General features: G+C 48.3%; 3 protein-coding genes across 4 annotated transcripts in view; all 3 read left to right on the top strand.

Annotated features, from left to right (window-relative positions):
- The window catches only part of LOC123764540 (Boundary element-associated factor of 32kD), a 183,092-nt gene extending 170,235 nt beyond the window's left edge, over positions 1 to 12,857 (top strand). For both annotated transcript variants that reach the window (XM_069314595.1, XM_045752520.2), the window contains one exon: positions 7,464 to 12,857. In XM_069314595.1, the coding sequence (XP_069170696.1) occupies positions 7,464 to 7,685 (222 nt within the window). In that variant the 3' untranslated portion in view covers positions 7,686 to 12,857. The remainder of the gene's footprint in view (positions 1 to 7,463) is intronic.
- Positions 12,858 to 19,044: 6,187 nt separating this feature from the next.
- Positions 19,045 to 19,599, top strand: LOC138357721 (uncharacterized). Its single transcript, XM_069314712.1, has one exon. The coding sequence runs from the start codon at positions 19,045 to 19,047 to the stop codon at positions 19,597 to 19,599; it is 555 nt and encodes a 184-aa protein (XP_069170813.1).
- Positions 19,600 to 21,344: 1,745 nt separating this feature from the next.
- Positions 21,345 to 23,756, top strand: LOC138357722 (spidroin-1-like). The gene has a single exon (XM_069314714.1). The coding sequence runs from the start codon at positions 21,345 to 21,347 to the stop codon at positions 23,754 to 23,756; it is 2,412 nt and encodes an 803-aa protein (XP_069170815.1).
- The last annotated feature ends 420 nt before the right edge of the window (positions 23,757 to 24,176 follow it).

A 24,176-nucleotide genomic window follows, 5' to 3' on the forward strand; every position in this document is an offset into this window, starting at 1 on the left:
CATTCCACTTTTAACTGATTTTTCAGGCATCCCTGTGTACAGGAGCTGTAGCTGATGTGTGGAAAAAGGCTAACATAGTTCCAATCTACAAAAGTGGCAGCAGGGAATTTATCAATTATAAACCTGTATCATTGTCAGGTGTAATAGACAAAATATTGGAAAAATAATTAAAACTAAATGGGTAGAGCACCTGGAAAAAAAGATATAATATCAGACAGTATGGTTTTCGATCTGGAAGATCTTGTGTAACGAATGTACTCAGTTTCTGTGATGGAGCCACAGAGATTTTACAGGAAAGAGATGGTTGGGTTGACTGCATCTCTCTGGACCTAAAAAGGGCTTTTGACAGAGTTCCACATAAGAGGTTGTTCTGGAAACTGGAACATATTAGAGGGGTAACAGGTAAGCTTCTAACATGGATGAAAAATTTCCTAACCGATAGAAAAATGAGGACCGTAATCAGAGGCAATGTATCGGAATGGAGGAATGTCACAAGTGGAGTACCACAGGGTTCAGTTCTTGCACCGGTAATGTTCATTGTCTACATAAACTATCAACAAGATGGAATACAGAATTATGTGAACATGTTTGCTGATGATGCTAAGCTAATAGGGAAGATAAGAAACCTAGATGATTGTCATGCCCTTCAAGAAGACCTGGACAAAATACGTACTATATATGGAGCACCACTTGGCAAATGGAATTTAAATGCCATTTAAATTTGGAATTTGAATAAATGCCATGTTATGGAATGTGGAATTGGAGAACATAGACCCCACACAATCTATAAATTATGTGAGAAATCTTTAAAGAATTCTGACAAAGAAAGGGATCTAGGGGTGGTTCTAGATAGAAAACTGTCACCTGAGGATCACATTAAGAACATTGTGCGAGGAGCCTATGCTACACTTTCTAACTTCAGAATTGCTTTTAAATACATGACTGGAGAAATACTGTACTAAAGAAATTGTTCACGACTTTTGTTAGACCAAAGCTAGAATATGCAGCGGTTGTATGGTGCCCATATCTTAAGAAGCACATCAACAAACTGGAAAAGGTGCAAAGACATGCCACTAAGTGGCTCCTAGAACTGAAGGACCAGAGCTACAAGGAGAGGTTAGAGGTATTAAATATGCAAAAACTAGAAGATAGAAGAAATAGAGGTGTTATGATCACTACATACAAAATAGTAACAGGATTCGATAAAATTGATAGGAAAGAATTCCTGAGACCCGGAACTTCAAGAACAAGAGGTCATAGATTTAAACTAATGAAACAAAGCTGTCGGAGAAATAGGAGAAAATACACTTTTGTAAACAGAGTGGTAGATGGTTGGAACAAGTTAGGTGAGAAGGTGGTGGAGGCCAAAACTGTCAGTAATTTCAAAGCGTTATATGACAAAGAGTGCTGGGATGACAGGACACCACGAGCGTAGTTCTCATCCTGTAACTACACTTAGGTAATTACACAATGAAGGTAGTAAAGCTTTAGCAAAAATCTATAGACCAGTTGCAATAAACACTGAAAAACTACAAGCCAATATTAATAAAGTCTTTGATTGGGCAACAGCAAATAACCTTGTGTTTAACGGTGATAAGTTCTAGGTGCTTTGGTATGATGGGAACCAGGAACTTAAACAAGATTCAGGGTACAGGACAAATCAGTTTTACTCATAGAAGGAAAGCAACGTGTGAAAGATCTGGGAATTAAGATGTCTGACAGCCTGCCATTTAACCCTTAAACTGCGCAAAACATCATATGATGTCTTGAGTATCTGTCGATAAATTGCACACGACATCATATAATGTTTTGGAGTACCGTGCAAGATTTAAAAGTCCCGCGGCTACACGGGGTTCACATCAGCTTCCTCAAGGCTCTTGTAAACAGTCACCATTTAAAAAAAAAAATTGTGGGCAACATTCCCGGGTGTGAGAGCCTCAGTAATGAATGAGCCACCAAGGCTCATGCTGCTGGCACATGCAGCATGAGCTCACAGCACTGCTGTTCAGCTTGTGATCACAGCATCGCCTAAAAAATGGAAAAATATATATGTAACCGGTATTATTTAGCGATGATAGTACATTATTACAGAAAACCCCTGAATGTGATAAAAATGACCAGAATTCTGATAATAGCAGGATTGTTATGATAATTTGCACTGTGCATAGTATTATGGGAGGAGTAATGTTGAGGAAGGGAGGGCGGTAGTGTCGTCTGCAGAATCTGTGTGGCTACCTGTTACTGTCTGCACTCACCATACCAGCTTAGTGGTTCGCTATGTTGAACACAAATGTAGATACTTTTATATAACGTGTATATATATAGTGTAATAACAGCAAAAGGAGTGCTGGGCGAAGCCATTTTGGTGAGGGAGGTGGCGTCATCTGCATGACTTGTCATACTGTGTAAGGGTGACCACTATGCTCTTTGGGCACCATACCAGCGTATTTGCACAGTTATGGTGAACAAAACATGCAGATACATATATATATATATATATATAACGTGTGTATATAGTGTAATAACACCACAATCAGTATAGTTGGAGGAGGAATATTAGTGCATCTGGCTTTGAACCAGTGAGGGAGGGGAAGGAGCATCAGCTGTGTGTGGCGACCTGTGTTGGTCTGAACTCACCATACCTGCTTAGTTGTACAGTTATGGTGAATAAAACATGTAGATACTTATATATAATGTCTGAATATAGTGAATAAAAGCAAAAACAGTATGGTGGGAGGAGGATGTTGGCTAGCAAGGTGTTGTTGAGAGAGGGAGTGGTGGCGAGTGGCTGACTGGTGTGTGGCGGTCACTCCTCATTTTCTTTTGACTCACCATCCCAACTTAGTGGTTTGTTATAGTGAACAAAACATGCAGACTCTTATATATACTGTGTGTATATAGTGTAATAACAGCAAAACTATTTGTTTATTGTTTTATGAACATAATTATAGAATCACTAATATGCTCACAATACTTTTGAGTAGTGATGGTTCACACATTTTATTATATAACTATATCACACTACACACTGTTGAATAATATGCACAGTGGAACCTCGAACAATAAATTTAATCCATTCCGGCGCAGTGATCATCATGTGAAACGGACGTCGTACAAAACGAATTTACCCATTGACAATAATGGAAATCAAATTAATCCGTTCTACAACCGAAAAACAACAATATGATATTGGATGTTTTAAATAATGGAGCAGCCTACCTTACATACACTGAACAAACCTTTATGTCAGTTTTCTTTCTTCAAATTTGTTCAATATTTTTTTTTAATTTTTTTTATAGCAAAAGGTTCGTTTGGTGTTTGGCAGGTAAGCAGCTCCATGTTTCTTAAATAAAAAAAAAAAAAAAAAAAATTGAAGAATTTTGAAAAACAGAACAAATGTCGAAAAGGTTTGTTCAGTGTTCGGCAGGTAGGCTGCTCCATGTTTCTTAAATAAAAAAAAAATAAAAATAAAAAAAAACAGTTGAAACAATTTGAAAAACAGACAAATGCCATAAAGGTTGTTAAGTGTTTGTCGGGTAGGCTGCTCCATTATGACAATCTTTCTTTGTTTCAAATGTGTTCCATTTGTTTTGTATTTTTCATTTATGTCTCAATAATGGAGCAGCCTACCTGACAAACACTGAACGAACCTTTATGGCATTTGTCCGTTTTTCAAATTGTTTCAACTGTTTTTTTTATTTTTATTTATTTTTTTTTTATTTAAGAAACATGGAGCAGCCTACCTGCCGAACACTGAACAAACCTTTTTGACATTTGTTCTGTTTTTCAAAATTCTTCATTTTTTTTTTTTTAACCCTTAAACTGCGCATGGCGTATATATACGCCATAGGGTGCCAGGCACGATTCAAATAGCCCGCTATCTTGAGGTGCTTCCGGGGCTTAGTGTCCCCGCGGCCCGGTCGTCGACCAGGCCTCCTGGTTGCTGGACTGATCAACCAGGCTGTTAGACGCGGCTGCTCGCAGCCTGACGTATGAGTCACAGCCTGGTTGATCAGGTATCCTTTGGAGGTGCTTATCCAGTTCTCTCTTGAACACTGTGAGGGGTTTGCCAGTTATGCCCCTTATGTGTAGTGGAGGCGTGTTGAACAGTCTCGGGCCTCTGATGTTGATAGAATTCTCTCTCAGAGTACCTGTTGCACCTCTACTTTTCAACGGGGGTATTCTGCACATCCTGCCATGTCTTCTGATCTCATGTGGTGTTATTTCTGTGTGCAGGTTTGGGACCAGCCCCTCAATTATTTTCCACGTGTAAATTATTATGTATCTCTCCCGCCTGCGCTCAAGGGAGTACAGATTTAGGCTCTTTAGTCGGTCCCAGTAATTTAGATGTTTTACTGAGTGGATTCTAGCAGTAAAGGATCTCTGCACGCTCTCTAGGTCAGCAATTTCTCCAGCTTTGAAAGGGGCTGTCATTGTGCAGCAGTACTCCACTCTAGAGAGCACAAGCGTTTTGAAAAGTATCATCATCGGTATAGCATCTCTAGTGTGAAAAGTTCTTGTTATCCAACCTGTCATTTTTCTTGCAGTTGTGACGGCTACTTTATTGTCTTCTTTAAAGGTAAGGTCTTCCGACATGAGTACACCCAGATCCTTTACATTGCCTTTTCGTTCTATGTTATGATTTGCCCGAGTTTTGTACGTGGTTTCTGTTTTTATATTTTCAATTTTTCCGTAGCGCATGAGCTGGAACTTATCCTCGTTAAACACCATATTATTTTCTGTAGCCCATAGAAAGACCTGATCTACATCTGATTGGAGGTTTGCCGTGTCCTCTATGTTGCCAACTCTCATGAAAATCCTAGTGTCATCTGCAAAGGATGATACAGTGCTATAGGTTGTGTTCTGGTCTATGTCCGATATGAGGATGAGAAAAAGTACTGGAGCAAGCACAGTACCCTGGGGGACTGAGCTCTTCACAGTTGATGGGCTGGATTTTATTTTGTTGACTATTACACATTGGGTTCTGTTAGTCAGGAAATTGTAGATCCATCTGCCTATTTTCCCGGTAATTCCTTTTGAACGCATTTTATGTGCAATAACACCATGGTCACATTTATCAAAAGCAAACCCCGCGGCTACACGGGGGTCACATCAGCTTCCTCAGGGCTATTTTTAAAAAAAATCGTGGGCAATATTCTCCGGTTTGAGAGCCACAGTACTGTGGGAGCAACCAAGGTTGGTGCACGCAGCATGAGAGAACAGCATTGCTGTTCAGCTTGTGACCACAGCATCGCCGAAAAATGTCAAAATAAATATATAACTGCTATTATTTAGCGATGACAGTATTACAGATGACCCCTGACTGTGATAAAAATGACCAGGATTGTGATAATAGCAGGATTGTTGTGATAATTAGCACTGTGGAAACTTTACTGTAACAAAACTAAATTCCTCCATCAATGAATCCTCCAAGCCTGGAGGATGGGCAGGAGCATTGTTGAGGAGAAGCAGGGCCTCGAGTGGCAAACTTTTTTCCTGCAGATATTTTTTGATGGAAGGGCAAAACCACTTTATTTACCCACTCGGTAAATAATTGCCTTGTCACCCATGCCTTACTATTAGCCCTCCATGCCTTACTATTAGCCCTCCACATCACACACATTTTGTTTTTCTGCATATTCTACATATTTCTGCATATTTCTGCATATTTTCTGCATATATATGCATATTTTCTGCATATGTTACTCCTTGGATTTTTTTGAAAACCCTTGGATTTTCGAAATGGTACTCAAGCAAGGGTTTAATTTTCAAATCGCCACTCGCATTACCACACAGCACAAAAGTAAACCTATCTCTCATAGGCTTGTGTCCGGGCAATGACTCCTCCTCCTTGGTAATGTATGTCTTCTTCAGTAATCTTTTCCAGAATTGCCCTGTCTTGTCACAATTATACACTTGTTGTGGTAGGTATGCCTCACTCTGCACAAAATCTTTAAATTCGCCAATAAATCTTTCAGCCGCTGGTTTGTTAGAGCTGGTAGCCTCCCCATGTCTCACAACACTATGAATGCCACTTCTTTTTCAAAATTTCTCAAACCATCCTCTGCTCGCCTTAAACTCTTTCGCATTTGCATCACTCATTCCAGGGGTTTTCTTTATAAGATCTTCATGCAATTTCCTTGCTTTTTCACAAATGATGGCCTCTGAAATGCTTTCACCTGCTAACTCCTTGTTGTGTATCCAAATTAATAACTGCCGTTCAACATCCTCAAGTGTTTGTGTTCTATGTTTTGTGATTATTGATATGCCCTTTGCCACTTTAGCACTCATGATGTTGTTTTTCTTAAGTATGGTGGATATCATTGACTGAGATTTGTTGTACTGCCTAACTAGTTCAACAACCCGCACACCATCTTCATGTTTACGAATGATCTCTTGTTTTTCCGCTATGGTCATCCTTACATGTGTTTTCATATGTTGAACCTTACCACTGACTTTCTTGGGACCCATGGCGTGATATTTAATAATCAGTGTTATGTTCAAAAAACAAAAAACAAAAACATTATTTATCACCAAAATAATGGAATTTCTTATAAGCGTGATTGTCACTAAGCGGGCGACTCTGGTAAAGTGAGGCAGGTTGGCCATGCGCTCGGTTGACCCAAACGTGTATCAACGAATATCGTTAGTCGACGATACTATCGTAAGTCGAGTTGCATTTTCTGATCAAATTTATATAGTAACTCGAAATTATCGAGCAAGTGTAAGTCGAGGTGTCACTGTACATAGTCCTTAAATTAACTAACAACCAACTCTCATATAAATTAAATAACAATATAATTATTTACATACTTTATACAAACTTAATTACAATAGTTAGATGATGATAGGGCTAAACACAGCCTACATAGTGTTTTCAGTCAGTCAAACTCGAGAGTCATCAGTAGGCATTTATTTGTCCCATCTTGAGGAATCCCTGGCTTTTGTGTGATTTATTTGCACAACGTGAGGGGGGTTCCTGTTACAATGTACAATAGCAGTAGCATGGTAGATGCCACTGCTGCCACCAGTATTACATCCTCTCTATATGTTGTTGGTTGTGGTACTCACTGGTAACGACTAAAGATAAACACCTGTACTTCCTTGTTTGGGTTTTATTGTAGGGATCTCACACACACAGTTCAGTCCTGGCCGAGGTCCGCTCCTCAGCTCTGTACTCGTGTACTTTGGACTGTACTCTGCACATTGTTAATCCAAACTTTATTGCTAACTATTATTCCACATAATGCATTTATATTTTTAGAAACGTTTACTTAGCTTGTACTGTACTCGCCCACTTGCTATCACAATACTCATCACTCACCCTCTTACTCTGTGTCTATACTACAACACCTACACACAACAAATTAGGGGACTTTTCACACCAACAATTCTAAATGTAATTTTTGAAAATGCCATTTAAAATAGATATGACAAATTTAACTGTGGTGGACATTTTGCAGGTGCACCTAGACGACGACGACATCTTGGGGTGGTGGTCGGGCACCTCAGCTTCGGGACTCTCCACTCTGCGACTCTTGGCCAGAAAGATCCTGGCCGTTCCTGCCACTTGCGCTTATGCCCACGACTTGTGTGTTCATGCTCGCCAAGCCCGTCAGCACATGGGTTTGGTGGATGAGTTTCACCTCAATAATGTTCTCCATATGAAGTACAACATGAATTAGATTCTTTTGTAGTTGATGATTATGATATGGTTGCCAAAATGTGTTATTACTTATATTCTTTATTTATTCTAAACCGTAATAGAATGTACTGTACTTAGAAATGAATTTTTTCTCCAAGATTCCAGTTTAGCAATTCTACATAATTGCCTCAACAAAACTTTACACAAAAAATTATATTTGACAAATGAAGTCCCAATATATAGACAGGTACTGTACCAGTATTACCATACACAAGTTTAAAGTGATGCACTCAAATATTTTATACTAGTTAATAATGATAGTACCGTAGTATAAGAGTGCTATATGGGAAGATAGAAGACAATTAAGCCATCTTATAGTACAGACTTAATATATCATCTGGGGTGCACCAGTATTTGACAGTGACATGGGGTCAACCACATTATGCCCTTGTTATATATATGTTTATTTATTCCTTTTAGAAGTTTGTTACACTTGGCTTGGAAGCAAATCCGACATCACCATTTGCATTCGGTCAGTCAGGGTACTGCACTGACAACGCTCAACTACATTATGATTTTATTATCAAGGTAGCTGTTTAATTAGGTTGTGACTTGGTTGCTGTAATTGAATTATATGGATGTGGTTATGGCTGACATCCCTCATGTGAAGTGTAAAATAAGTATTTATTATTTAATAATTTTTGCATAGTTTAATCCTTATTAAAGATTTTTCTTTTAATTGTGGATCTAGGTTACACAGTCATCCTTCCAACAGTTAGCAAAGTATGCTTAATATCGTGGTGCTCATTTTTGCAAAGACAACTATAGAGCCGCTCAAAGATGGGAAAGCTTTTGTTTTAATCAACACTCTCCTGGCAGACAAGGCCTCTTGAAGCTCAAATATGACAATAGCAATTTTATAACAGCCAATCATCTATACAATGTTGTATAGCCCTTTCCACATTTTAAAGTCATTACTTAATGATACATTTTTCTTATGCCGACAATGAGTCACAGTAACGTGGCTGAAGATACGATGACCAAACCACACACCAGAAGGTGAAGAAATGATGTTGTCTCGCTCCGTTCTGGATCATTATCAAGTTGTATGCGTGATAAAGGTCCAGGACGGACCGAAACATCATCGTTTCTTCATCCTCTGGTGTGTGGTTTGGTCATCAATACATTTTTCTTGCAATAGTTTTGTTTACTCCTGGCTGTCCACATGTATTTGGGAGTTTTGCGTGTCATTTCTGAGCTGAGGAATTCATGTGGATGTGATTACTACTCTTATTTGGTGCCATTTTTTGATATAAGGTAATCATGGTGCCAATTTCAGCTGTTTGGTAAAAAGACTCATTTGTTGTAGGATTAGGACTGGAAGTTTTCAGTTTGTCTTCCTTGAGATAGCAAATCATCAATTATTGAATATCATATCTAGGTGCATCTTCAGATGTATCACTAACAAAGTATGTTATACTGTAGCTATAAAAATTATTGTCTGTTACCCTATTTTGGAAGGTTCTGACCTACAGTAATGAGGTCTTTTGAGTATGTATTATAATGTAATGCAAACAATATTTAAGGCCTTATTAAAGTGCAAATTATGCCATTAAATATATCACTTTCAATATTGTGTTCAGAACTATTTTGACAAGACAGGATTACTCTATGTATTTGACAACTGTCATAGGACTTTATTTACTGGGTAGTATGAAGGACATTCATTGTTCAAATTATTTTTAGAGTGTCCTTTGCTTAATTATAAATTTATTTTAATGATAATCAGAGTATTCTACTGTTCAGCTTTATACTCTTAAGTCTGTGACTACACATTTTGTCATGACGGCATTGTTGTAATTTATGCTTAAGCTGATTTACCTGGTTTTGCCAATATTGTCAGTGTGAATTTGTTTTTAATATTTGACAACTCAGGCAAAGAAATATTTCTCAGTGTAGAATATAGATGTAGAAGTTATTAGAAATACAAAGAAATTGATTAACCTCAAATAAAATGAAACGGTGGCTCAATATTTTATGCCATATATTCTGAGAGGGCATCACATTGGCTCATATTTTTATCAAAGATGATATGTCAAAGATTTTTTTCACCTTATTTTGCTCAATTCAGTTGTTACTCCTGCCTGTCATTTGAGAGCAAGAAGGTTGTGCCAAAGACTTGCGTGTGTGCTCAATATTGCGATAGTTTGGGTTCGTGTTTCCCTGATGTTATATCTGCCATTGTTATTTACATCACGTGGGGAGTAGGACTGTTGGCATGTATAGGTAGTTTTAGTTAAATTTTCTCATTTACTGGTGTATCTATTCATAAAATTTTGTATTATCCTGTGTCAAAGACAGTCAAAAGAATTGTTTGGGGCATGATTCATATTTTGGTATGTAATCATAATATTTGTGTGTTGGACGATACTCAAGAAAACTGTTCTTCCGTACATTGATGTCACTCCAGGTTGTTATGGGTGTTGTATGTTTAATTATTATTTTTTGTTTCTGTTATTGTATTCCTATTTTGGTACTCACAAACTTGTAATTATATGCTCTTCCTTCTGACATAAGCAGTTCAATCTTGTAGTGTAGAAATTTGACTTGTGAATGTTTATAAAGTTTTACAGACATGTGCCAAACCAGTGAAACACATGTTCAGTGTTTTCATACGGAGCTTTTTCTGTGTTATAAATATGTGTATGCATTTTTATTTGTGCAAATCTCTTTATTGTGTATAGTATCTCAAAGGTTGTATAAAAGACTATTATAAACCTTATAAATGCATACCATATATCGTTGACTTCAGTACTCCTCAAACTAAACAGAGTACATTGTACATCTATACTCTCTGGAGACCTCTATGACCTCTGCTTGCAGTTTTTCTCATGATATACATTTAAACACAATGTATAAGCCATTAGTATATCCATAATTTGACTAAATTAAAAAAATCCAATATTTTTTGGATAAACTTCTTGATAAACGCTCAAAATCAGACACTATATAGAATAGATTTTAAAAATTTGTTGCAATTTCCTTATGTTCCTGTAAATAGCTTGAAAAAAATACTTTATTTTGTTGAATTTTACATGAAATATATTCATTTTAGTTTGAATAGTATATATGTTGCAATTTGAGCTCCTCATTTTCTCACTTAAGATTTTCTAGTGTTTCATCTTCGGTGAATCATTGACTATTCAAGAATGTTATGGGATATTAATGATTACTTGCAACTTTTGCATTCCATGCTTCCAGCACTGGTAATAGTGGTTCCTAAGAGACCATCAACAAGAAACTTCGACTCTTCAAACTCTTCCCTCAAGTTTGGGCTTCTGGCTTGTATTCAAGTATATTTTTAACTACTTTGCCTTGCATGGCAAAGCTGAGCCTATAACTTGTGTTGGAGGGGTTTAATGAGCCATATATGGTATGTGCAACACTGATATTGTCAGTATAATTTTGCGGCGAGATGAATTTCCACACAGCATTAAATAACTTCTATTGTATTTGATGGAACTTTGTAAAATCTGAGGTTGTTTCAATGCTGATTACATTTGTGTGATTTAATTTTATATGTAATATATCAAAATATTTAATGGTATTTTACTTCTCAATCCAAACTGTTCTTGGTACAAGCTGATAATATCATTGTTTTAGAGCTGTTCTAAATTTCAAAATGCATGAATTGCCAATTTGTTTTGCTTTGTTTTCACAAATGAAGGTAGTGCAATGCCTTCCACATTGATTAGTTATAAATGAAAATCAAATATCAAATCAAAGATGTTTTACAAATAAACAAAACAGTTTTCTTCTGTGAGTACAGATTGTGCTGTAATTCACATACTTGTACCAAGGTCGGGGATAAGCAAGGCCTTATATACTGTATTAATCATGAAATATTCCTCTATACATTGCCGAGGAATCTTTTCTTGGAAACATCTATGCAATTCTCATTTTCCTCTTTTTCAGTAGCCTATTTATTATACAAAAAAGTAAACGGCAGTTTCTGTGTTAAAACAGGAAAAATGGTTTTAGTTTAAATTACTGTATAATTAAAAGTAATGATAATACAGTTTAACATATAAGCAGTTACTGGATGTTAAATGAGAGGTTTGTTGCTTTCTATCTTGACTACTGCTGTAGCCTGTCTGTGGGTGGTGCCAGTCGACTCGGCGTCACCCGGCGCTGAAGTGATGTTCGACTCTAAGATTTCATTTTCTCAAGAATTCCCTAAGTTATGTTTATCATTCATGCCATTCCATCTGCCACTTGTGTGGCATATTATATGCATAATTTGTATATATGTGTGTCTCATTATTATAGTCTTTGTTTATGCTTCCCTATGTGTTGTCTAGAGAGGGGAAGCAAGTACCGGAATTAAGCATTCTGTATTTCATATTTATAATGATTCTCCTGATAGTTAAACCTTTGAGTTTACATATCTGCCATAAAGTGGTATTGACCCGAGTTTGATATGCTAGTAATGAAGGTTTTAAACTTGCTCAAATTATGTTGATACTGGATCATCTAGAGTGTAACATGCTAGAGTACAGCTTGAATATGTACTAGTGTGTGTGTGTGTGTGTGTGTGTGTGTGTGTGTGTGTGACCTGGATTTTGAGGGAGGAGGGTATCCATCAGTATCTCTTAGGCTCTCAGGTATGCCAGTCAGACTTTTAGGTAAGCTTCTGGCTGCTGGTATTTAGGATTGTCAGGGTTCATAAATTAGCAGAAAATGTTAAAATAAGTGTCATAATATTCATTGGCTGGCCATTACAAATAATTAAACCTTTATTATCTCATCTCGTATATACGTAATGTTCCCCTCTCTGTACTCATCCTTGTCCCTTTTCTCATTTTCAGAACTATAAAATTCTTCAATATTAATTATCTTATAATGCAGTGACACCACTGTTCAGTGTTGTTGTTATCATATGTTTTTCTTGTTTCATAATTCAGTAAATTTCCTTTTTTTACCTACATTGTAACAGTTCATTATCATGAAGGATTATATCTAGCATTCCATTATATTTTTGCTTCTAATCTGTTGTATTTTGCTGCTCCCTTTTTGCATATACTTTAGTGTGAGGTTGTGGATGGGTAAATAACTAACTTATCTAACGTTGTGTGCCATAACTTTGTAAAAGACATTATTATTTTTTATACTAAACTTTTCAACAAATAAAATTTTGCATTTTTCTCAACAAGTGTATTTCTTTATTAGCCTATGTGGTTGGTATTTAAATGCAGGCGATGAGTCACAATAACGTGGCTAAATTATGTTGACCAGACCACACACTAGAAGGTGAAGGGACGACGATGTTTTGGTCCGTCCTGGACCATTCACAATCGACTTGAGAATGGTCCAGGATGGACCGAAACATCGTCGTCCCTTCACCTTCTAGTGTGTGGTATTTAAATACTTTGCATTTAGTGAAGCTCTAAATAAAGAGTAGAAACCTCTTGTCAGAGTGGCAGTATTGTAACCATTAGGGGCCTCTGTTAGGGTGCTGCCTCAAAGCTGCACATGTATTGGCAAGTGTTTTGGAACAAGTCTCTTGTGGCTCCTTGAAGCTATACACTGAGATGGTTCCCCATCTACTGTGTCGCATCAACCATGGAGTTCTTGGGCCTTCTGGGGACCAGAGTCAGAACCTGGCCCCCATCACAGAGGTGCAGAGGGCAGTGGCAGAACCTGGCCCCCATCACAGAGGTGCAGGGAGTGGTGGCAGAACCTGGCCCCCATCACAGAGGTGCAGGGAGTGGTGGCAGAACCTGGCCCCCATCACAGAGGTGCAGAGAGTGGTGGCAGAACCTGGCCCCCATCACAGAGGTGCAGAGGGCGGTGGCAGAACCTGGTTCCCATCACAGAGGTGCAGAGGGCGGTGGCAGAACCTGGCCCCCATCACAGAGGTGCAGGGAGTGGTGGCAGAACCTGGCCCCCATCACCGGTGTAGGGAGTGGTGGCAGAACCTGGCCCCCATCACAGAGGTGCAGGGAGTGGTGGCAGAACCTGGCCCCCATCACAGAGGTGCAGAGAGTGGTGGCAGAACCTGGCCCCCATCACAGAGGTGCAGAGGGCGGTGGCAGAACCTGGCCCCCATCACAGAGGTGCAGAGGGCGGTGGCAGAACCTGGCCCCCATCACAGAGGTGCAGAGAGTGGTGGCAGAACCTGGCCCCCATCACAGAGGTGCAGAGAGTGGTGGCAGAAAATGGCCCCCATCACAGAGGTGCAGAGGGCGGTGGCAGAACCTGGTTCCCATCACAGAGGTGCAGAGGGCGGTGGCAGAACCTGGCCCCCATCACAGAGGTGCAGAGGGCGGTGGCAGAACCTGGCCCCCATCACAGAGGTGCAGAGGGCGGTGGCAGAACCTGGCCCCCATCACAGAGGTGCAGAGAGCAGTGACAGAACCTGGCCCCCATCACAGAGGTGCAGAGGGCGGTGGCAGAACCTGGCCCCCATCACAGAGGTGTAGAGGGCGGTGGCAGAACCTGGCCCCCATCACAGAGGTGCAGAGGGCGGTGGCAGAACCTGGCCCCCATCACAGAGGTGCAGAGAGCAGTGACAGAACCTGGCCCCCATCACAGAGGTGCAGAGAGTGGTGGCAGAATCTGGCCCTCATCACAGAGGTGCAGAGAGCAGTGACAGAACCTGGCCCCCATCACAGAGGTGCAGAGAGTGGTGGCAGAATCTTGCCCTCATCACAGAGGTGCAGGGAGTGGTGGCAGAATCTGGCCCTCATCACAGAGGTGCAGGGAGTGGTGGCAGTATCTGGCCCTCATCACAGAGGTGCAGGGAGTGGTGGCAGAATCTGGCCCTCATCACAGAGGTGCAGGGAGTGGTGGCAGAATCTGGCCTCCATCACAGAGGTGCAGGGAGTGGTGGCAGAATCTGGCCTCCATCACAGAGGTGCAGAGGGCGGTGACAGAACCTGGCCCCCATCACAGAGGTGCAGGGAGTGGTGGCAGAACCTGGCCCCCATCACAGAGGTGCAGGGAGTGGTGGCAGAATCTGGCCCTCATCACAGAGGTGCAGGGAGTGGTGGCAGAACCTGGCCCCCATCACAGAGGTGCAGAGAGTGGTGGCAGAACCTGGCCCCCATCACAGAGGTGCAGAGAGCAGTGACAGAACCTGGCCCCCATCACAGAGGTGCAGAGAGTGGTGGCAGAATCTGGCCCTCATCACAGAGGTGCAGAGAGCAGTGACAGAACCTGGCCCCCATCACAGAGGTGCAGAGAGTGGTGGCAGAATCTGGCCCTCATCACAGAGGTGCAGGGAGTGGTGGCAGAATCTGGCCCTCATCACAGAGGTGCAGGGAGTGGTGGCAGAATCTGGCCTCCATCACAGAGGTGCAGAGGGCGGTGGCAGAACCTGGCCCCCATCACAGAGGTGCAGAGAGCGGTGGCAGAATCTGGCCCTCATCACAGAGGTGCAGTGACTGGTGGCAGAACCTGGCCCCCATCACAGAGGTGCAGAGAGTGGTGGCAGAACCTGGCCCCCATCACAGAGGTGCAGGGAGTGGTGGCAGAACCTGGCCCCCATCACAGAGGTGCAGAGAGTGGTGGCAGAACCTGGCCCCCATCACAGAGGTGCAGGGAGTGGTGGCAGAACCTGGCCCCCATCACAGAGGTGCAGGGAGTGGTGGCAGAACCTGGCCCCCATCACAGAGGTGCAGAGAGCAGAGACAGAATCTAGGGCCAGATTCATGAACCAGCTTACGAATGTTTTTCTTCTTAGCGCCTTCGTAGTGGCTACTCGGTATTCAGGTAGGCATACTAAGAAGTAAAATCTGCGTAAGTATGTCCGTCAGTATGCTTTACGTAAACTGGATATAACTCAATTTTTCTCTACAACACAAAGGATCGATTTTATTATAAACAAGCACTAGCTGGAGAGTTTCATCAAGGAGTTAGTATGCATCCTTCAGTCTAAGACTATGGAGTTGCACCCTGACAGGGCGCATAGCCTGGGTAGGTAGATATGGAGGAGAAGCTGTTACCCATGCAGCAGGTCCCCCCGTCTCCACATTGCTGAAATTATACAATAGCAAGGCAAATGCCAATACAAATGGTTCCAGCAACGTCACAGGAGCTGCCAGAACGAGGTCGACGTCAACAACGGACTGCCTTAGGGGCTCCAACTCTGGATTTTTCCTCGAGGTTGACTCCTGAAGCCTTTCCCAAAAAGAGGTATGGCCGCAAGGCAGCGGAGGTTTAAAATCAGGGTTTTCCTTCCCCTAGATGGGCTGCCTTCCCAGGCTATTGAGTTCCATCTACCCGGAGCAGCTGGTTTTAAGGTGCCAGAGGCACGCCCTCGCCCCTTCTGTCGGTAAAAGCAGTTCCGCCAGACTTAAAGACTAAGCCTCCCGTGCAGGCTAGGAGTTGGACTTGGTTGTCAGAGGCTATTGGAGACGCATGCCGTATAGGAGCATTTTATAGGTCATGGGAGCTCGTACCCATTACCACCCCCTGGCTATGACAACCCCTCATCATCAAGGAGTAGTCCTTCGTGTTAACTATATAACATGACATGATTTGCCCGAAACGCTGCCCGTACTAGTGGCTTTACAAGAATGTAATTACTGTACTATGCTATGTATCTTTACAATCCCAATGTACCTTCTTGTATCTATAAAAATAAAAAAAATAAATAAATAATATATGCATTCTCTGCTTGAAACTTGTAGTAAATATGTTTTTTATGATATTAGAATTAGTTTTATAATATCAAGATATTATACCAATAGTTATTAAGTAAATAAATACTGGTGAACATGAAATGAACAAGTATAGACCCAGAACTAAACCTCTTATCCAGTAAAGTGATGACAATCATCACTTTAATGATCAAAACTGCAGATATTATTCAGCACATGATGTAAACAATGTATTAACACAAACAAAATGTCTCTGTAATTAACTTGAATGTAAGATCTCTAAGCAAACACATTGATGATGTTAGTGCCTTGATTCAAACTGTTGCTAACAAATTCTCTTTTGTTATACTTACTGAAACGTGGTTAAAAGAGGATATTACTCAACTCTTTAACATACCAAACTACTCAGCAATTCACAACTGTCGACCAATTCAGAGAGGTGGTGGTATTGCTCTTTACTACCACCATGAACTGACATGCTTAAAAGTAATTAGAACTAGAGACTGCTGTGGGGAGTATATCTTCGCCAGTTTCAGAGTCAAGGGTGCTGAGTCTGTCCTGTCTGTGGGTGCAGTCTATAGAATTCCTAACACTAATGTGTCCGAATTCAACTCTAACCTTAGAAATCTAATACTAGAGAACAGACTGAACAAAAACCATCTAATTCTCGCAGGGGACTTTAATATTGACCTCTGCGAACCTGAACACCCTACTGCTGTTAGCTTCCTCAACTGTATGAATTCCTGCTTCCTCATATCCTTAATCACTAGACCTACTAGAGTCACTGATAGTACTGCCTCTGATCTTGACCACATCTGGACTAACATAACCTCTCCACTTACTTCAGGGATAATCATTGATAGGACCACTGACCATTACCCCTCATTTCTCCTAACCAACATTAATAAACCACCTCTAGAGACAAGGAAGATAAGCTTTAGGCTGCACAATGAAACTTCTATAAACAACTTTATTGCTGCTGCTGCCACTATCAACTGGGAGGCTGAATTAGGTGACATAGTGAACATCAACCTAACAGTGCAAACATTTCTTCAGAAAACTCTGAACCTTTATAACTCCCACTGTCCAATGCTAACGAAACAAGTTACAAATAAAAGGTTAAACACTCCATGGCTTACAAAGGGTATACTTAAGTATTGTCTCCGTGGTGTAGTGGTAAGACACTCGCCTGGCGTTCCCCGAGCGCTTTGTCATGGGTTCGTATCCTGGCCGGGGAGGATTTATTGGGCGCAATTCCTTAACTGTAGCCTCTGTTTAACTCAACAGTAAAATGTGTACTTGGTTGTAACAACGATTCTTCGCGGCGGGGATCGTATTCCAGGGACCTGCCGCAACGCTACGCGTACTAGTGGCTCTACAAGAATGTAACAACTCTTGTATATATCTCAAATTAAAAAAAAACATGACTTGAAAAAGAAGTATGGGTTAGGAGTCGTCTCCAAAGAATTTTCAAAGATTTACTCATCCATGATGTCTAAAATAATTAGAAGAGTCAAAATAAAATACTGTACTACGAAAATACATTTACCCAAATTAAGGGCAACATTAAGAAAACATGGAGCAGTATCTCCCAAATATTAGGTTCAAAAAAGATTTTAAATAAAAATCCAATTCTCCTATGACAACATGACACCAACACCAACATGGTGGTGGTGGAGTGGTTAGTGATGTTGGTGGTGGTGTGGTTAGTGATGTTGGTGGTGGAGTGGTTAGTGATGTTGGTGGTGGAGTGGTTAGTGATGGTGGTGGAGTGGTTAGTGATGGTGGTGGTGTAGTTAGTGATGTTACAACACGTCATCTTACAAATTATTCTCGTATTCGTTACGGCCGAATATTATTCAACAACAACAATTATTTACGAAAATAATTGTTGTTGTTTCCCAAAACAGCAAGTTAAGGGTCCTCTGGTAGGTGAGGAGGGCAGGACAGTCTCCTAAGGTAGGTGAGGAGGGCAGGACAGTCTCCTAAGGTAGGTGAGGAGGGCAGGAAGGTCTCCTAAGGTAGGTGAGGAGGGCAGGACAGTCTCCTAAGGTAGGTGAGGAGGGCAGGACAGTCTCCTAAGGTAGGTGAGGAGGGCAGGAAGGTCTCCTAAGGTAGGTGAGGAGGACAGGAAGGTCTCCTAAGGTAGGTGAGGAGGGCAGGACAGTCTCCTAAGGTAGGTGAGGAGGGCAGGACAGTCTCCTAAGGTAGGTGAGGAGGGCAGGAAGGTCTCCTAAGGTAGGTGAAGAGGACAGGAAGGTCTCCTAAGGTAGGTGAGGAGGGCAGGAAGGTCTCCTAAGGTAGGTGAGGAGGGCAGGAAGGTCTTCTAAAGTTTCGAAACGTCATGACAACAGTAAATTGAAAATTGCCTCTTCTATCCTTACAGCCTAAGTCAGAGGACCCAAAACAGAAAACGGGAAAGAACGCTACTTTCGTGAACCAAATTCATTTTGAATTACGTCAATTTTTTGCCTCAGTGTGACGTGGCAGGGGGCATGGGAGGGGGCGTGGAAGGGGCATGGGAGGGGGCGTGGCAGGGGGCATGGGAGGGGGCGTGGCAGAGTGCACAGGAGGGGGCGTGGCAGGGGGCATTTAAGGGGGCGTGGCAGGGTGCATGGGAGGGGGCGTGGCAGAATGCATAGGAGGGGGCGTGGCAGGGGGGCATGGGAGGGGGCATGGCAGTGGGCATGGGAGGGGGCGTGGCAGAATGCATAGGAGGGGGCGTGGCAGGGGGGCATGGGAGGGGGCATGGCAGTGGGCATGGGAGGGGGCGTGGCAGGGACCATGGGAGGGGGCATGGCAGTGGGCATGGAAGGGGGCGTGGCAGTGGGCATGGGAGGGGGCGTGACAGGGGGCATGGGAGGGGGCGTGGCAGGGGGCATGGGAGGGGGCATGGCAGGGGGCATGAGAGGGGGCGTGGCAGGGGGCATGGGAGGGGGCGTGGCAGGGTGCGTGGCAGGGGGCATGGGAGGGGGCGTGGCAGGGGGCATGGGAGGGGGCGTGGCAGAAGGCGTGGCAGAGTGCATAGGACGGGGCGTGGCAGGGGGCGTGGCCGGGGGCATGGGAGGGGGCGTGGCAGAGTGCATAGGAGGGGGCGTGGCAGGGGGCATGAGAGGGGGCGTGACAGGGGGCGTGGCTGAGGGCATGGGAGGGGGCGTGGCAAGGGGCGTGGCAGGGGGCGTGACAGGGGGCGTGGCTGAGGGCATGGGAGGGGGCGTGGCAGAGGGCATGGGAGGGGGCGTGGCAGGGGGCATGAGAGGGGCATGGGAGGGGGCGTGGCAGGGGGCATGAGAGGGGGCATGGCAGGGGGCATGAGAGGGGGCGTGGCAGGGGGCATGGGAGGGGGCGTGGCAGGGGGCATGGGAGGGGGCGTGGCAGGAGGCATTGGAGGGGGCGTGGGAAGGGGCATGGGAGGGGGCGTGACAGGGGGCATGGGAGGGGGCATGACAGGGGGCATGGGAGGGGGCGTGGCAGGGGACATTGGAGGGGGCGTGGAAGGGGGCATGGGAGGGGGCATGGGAGGGGGCGTGGCAGGGACCATGGGAGGGGGCGTGGCAGGGGGCATGGGAGGGTGCGTGGCAGTGGGCATAGCAGGGGCATGGGAGGGGGCATGGCAGGGGGCATGGGAAGGGGCGCGGCAGAGGACATGGGAGGGGGCATGGCAGGGGGCATGGGAGGGGGCGTGGCAGGGGGCATGGGAGGGGACGTGGCAGGGGGCATGGGAGGGGGCGTGGCAGGGGGCATGGATGGTGCATGGCAGGGGCATGGGAGGGGGCATGAGAGGGGCATGGGAGGGGCATGGGAGGGGGCGTGGCAGGGGGCATGGGAGGGGGCGTGGCAGTGGGCATGGGAGGGGGCGTGGCAGGGGGCATGGGAGGGAGCGTGGAAGGGGGCATGGGAGGGGGCGTGGAAGGGGGCATGAGAGGGGGCATGGGAGGGGGCGTGGCAGTGGGCATGGGAGGGGGCGTGACAGGGGGCATGGGAGGGGGCGTGGAAGGGGGCATGGGAGGGGGCGTGGAAGGGGGCATGAGAGGGGGCGTGGCAGGGGGCATGGGAGGGGGCGTGGAAGGGGGCATGGGAGGGGGCGTGGAAGGGGGCATGGGAGGGGGCGTGGCAGGGGGCATGGGAGGGGGCATGGGAGGGGGCGTGGCAGTGGGCATGGGAGGGGGCGGGCAAGGGGCATGGGAGGGGGCGTGGCAGGGGGCATGGGAGGGGGCGTGGCAGTGGGCATGGGAGGGTGCGTGGCAGGGGGCATGGGAGGGGGCGGGCAGGGGGCATGGGAGGGGGCGTGGCAGGGGGCCATGGGAGGGTGCGTGGCAGGGGGGGCATGGGAGGGTGCGTGGCAGGGGGCATGGGAGGGGGCGTGGGTGGGGGCATGGGAAGGGGCATGGGAGGGGGCGTGGCAGAGGACATGGGAGGGGGCGTGGCAGGGGGCATGGGAGGGGGCATGGGGAGGGGGCGAGACAGGGGGCATGGGAGGGGGCGTGGCAGGGGGCATGGGAGGGGGCGTGGCAGGGGGCATGGGAGGGGGCGTGGCAGAGGACATGGGAGGGGGCGTGGCAGGGGGCATGGGAGGGGGCGTGGCAGGGGGCATGGGAGGGGGCATGGGAGGGGGCGTGGCAGAGTGCATGGGAGGGGGCGTGGCAAGGGGCATGGGAGGGGGCGTGGCAGGGGGCATGGGATGGGGCGTGGCAGGGGGCATGGCAGGGGGCGTGGCAGGGTGCATGGGAGGGGGCATGGCAGGGAGCATGGGAGGGGGCGTGGCAGGGTGCATGGGAGGAGGCATGGGAGGGGGCGTAGCTGGGGGCATGGGAGGGGGCGTGGCAGGGGGCATGGGATGGGGCGTGGCAGGGGGCATGGGAGGGGGCGTGGCAGGGTGCATGGGAGGGGGCATGGCAGGGAGCATGGGAGGGGGCGTGGCAGGGTGCATGGGAGGGGGCGTAGCTGGGGGCATGGGAGGGGGCGTGGCAGGGGGCATGGGAGGGGGCGTGGAAGGGGGCATGGGAGGGGGCATGGGAGGGGGCGTGGCAGTGGGCATGGGAGGGGGCGTGACAGGGGGCATGGGAGGGGGCGTGACAGGAGGCATGGGAGAGGGCGTGGCAGGGTGCATGGGAGGGGGCATGGCAGGGAGCATGGGAGGGGGCGTGGCAGGGTGCATGGGAGGAGGCATGGGAGGGGGCGTAGCAGGGGGCATGGGAGGGGGCGTGGAAGGGGGCGTGGAAGGGGGCGTGGAAGGGGGCGTGGTAGGGGGCATGGGAGGGGGCGTGGCAGTGGGCATGGGAGGGGGCGTGACAGGGGGCATGGGAGGGGGCGTGACAGGAGGCATGGGAGGGGGCGTGGCAGGGTGCATGGGAAGGGGCGTGGCAGGGGGCATGGGAGGGGGCGTGGCAGGGGGCATGGGAGGGGGCGTGGCAGGGGGCATGGGAGGGGGCATGGGAGGGGGCATGGGAGGGAGCGTGGCAGTGGGCATGAGAGGGGGCGGGCAGGGGGCATGGGAGGGGGCGTGGCAGGGGGCTTGGGAGGGGGCGTGGCAGTGGGCATGGGAGGGTGCGTGGCAGGGGGGGCATGGGAGGGTGCGTGGCAGGGGGCATGGGAGGGGGCGTGGGAGGGGGCATGGGAAGGGGCATGGGAGGGGGCGTGGCAGGGTGCGTGACAGGGGGCATGGGAGGGGGGCGTGGGATTGGGCATGGGAAGGGGCATGGGGGGGCGTGGCAGAGGACATGGGAGGGGGCGTGGCAGGGGGCATGGGAGGGGGCGTGGCAGGGGGCATGGGAGGGGGCATGGGAGGGGGCGTGGCAGGGGGCATGGGATGGGGCGTGGCAGGGGGCATGGGAGGGGGCGTGGCAGGGTGCATGGGAGGGGGCATGGCAGGGGGCGTGGCGGAGTGCATGGGAGGGGGCGTGGCAGGGGGCATGGGAGGGGGCGTGGCAGGGTGCATGGGAGGGGGCATGGCTGTGGGCATGGAAGGGGGCATGGAAGGGGGCGTGGCAGAGTGCATGGGAGGGGGCGTGGCAGGGGGCATGGGAGGGGGCGTGGCAGGGGGCATGGGAGGGGGCGTGGCAGGGTGCATGGGAGGGGGCATGGCAGGGGGCATGGCAGGGGGCATGGGAGGGGGCGTGGCAGGGTGCATGGGAGGGGGCATGGGAGGGGGCATGGGAGGGGGCGTGGCAGGGGGCATGGGATGGGGCGTGGCAGGGGGCATGGGAGGGGGCGTGGCAGGGTGCATGGGAGGGGGCATGGCAGGGGGCATGGGAGGGGGCATGGGAGGGGGCGTAGCAGGGAGCATGGGAGGGGGCGTGGCAGGGTGCATAGGAGGGTGCGTGGCAGGGTGCATGGCAGAGGGCATGGGAGGGGGCGTGGCAGGAGGCACGGGAGGGGGTGTGACAGGGGGCATGGGAGGGTGGGTGGAAGGGGGCGTGGCAGAGGGCATGAGAGGGGGCGTGGCAGGGGGCATGGGAGGGGGCGTGGCAGGGGGCATGGAAGGGGGCATGGGAGGGGCGTGGCAGGGTGCATGGGAGGAGGCAAGACAGGAGGCATGGAAGGGGGCGTGGCAGGAGGCATGGGCGGGGGCGTGGCAGGGGGCATGGGAGGGAGCGTGGCAGGGGGCATGGGAGGGGGCGTGGCAGGGGGGCATGGGACATGGGAGGGGGCGTGGCAGGGAACATGGGAGGGGGCGTGGCAGGGGGCATGGGAGGGGCCTGGCAGGGGGAATGGGAGGGGGCGTGGCAGGGGGCATAGGAGGGTGCGTGGCAGGGGGTATGGGAGGGGGCGTGGCAGGGGGCATGGGAGGGGGCGTGGCAGGGGGCATAGGAGGGGGCGTGGCAGGGGGCATAGGAGGGTGCGAGGCAGGGGGTATGGGAGGGGGCGTGGCAGGGGGCATAGGAGGGTGCGTGGCAGGGGGTATGGGAGGGGGCGTGGCAGGAGGCATGGGAGGGGGCATAGGAGGGTGCGTGGCAGCGGGTATGGGAGGGGGCGTGGCAGGGGGCATAGGAGGGGGCGTAGCAGGGGGCATGGGAGGGGGCGTGGCAGGGGGCATAGGAGGGTGCGTGGCAGGGGGCATGGGAGGGGGCGTGGTAGGGGGCATGGGAGGGGGCATAGGAGGGTGCGTGACAGTGGGCATAGGATGGGGCGTGGCAGGGGGCATAGGAGGGGGCGTAGCAGGGGGCATGGGAGAGGGCATGGGAGGGGGCATGGCAGGTTGCATGGGAGGGGGCGTGGCAGGGGGCATGGGAGGGTGCGTGGCAGGGGGTATGGGAGGGGGCGTGGCAGGGGGCATAGGAGGGTGCGTGGCAGCAGGTATGGGAGGGGGCGTGGCAGGGGGCATAGGAGGGGGCATGGGAGGGGGCGTGGCAGGGGTCATGGGAGGGGGCGTGGCAGGGGTCATGGGAGGGGGCGTGACAGTGAGCATGGCAGAGGGCGTGGCAGGGGTATGGGAGGGGGCGTGGTAGTGGGCATGGGAGGGGGCGTGGCAGGGACCATGGGAGGGGCATGGGAGGGGGCGTGGCAGTGGGCATGGGAGGGGGCGTGGCAGGGGGCATGGGAGTGGGCATGGGAGGGGCGTGGCAGGGACCATGGGAGGGGGCGTGGCAGGGACCATGGGAGGGACGTGGCAGGGGGTATGGGAGGGAGCGTGGCAGGGACCATGGGAGGGTGCGTGGCAGTGGGCATGGGAGGGGCGTGGCAGGGGTATGGGAGGGGGCGTGACAGTGGGCATGGGAGGGGGCGTGGCAGGGGTATGGGAGGGGGCATGGCAGGGACCATGGGAGGGGGCGTGGCAGGGACCATGGGAGGGACGTGGCAGGGGGTATGGGAGGGAGCGTGGCAGGGACCATGGGAGGGGAGTGGCAGGGTGCATGAGAGGGGGCATG

This window comes from Procambarus clarkii, chromosome 79 (genome assembly GCF_040958095.1).
Source record: "Procambarus clarkii isolate CNS0578487 chromosome 79, FALCON_Pclarkii_2.0, whole genome shotgun sequence".
In the NCBI taxonomy this organism is placed as follows: domain Eukaryota; kingdom Metazoa; phylum Arthropoda; class Malacostraca; order Decapoda; family Cambaridae; genus Procambarus; species Procambarus clarkii.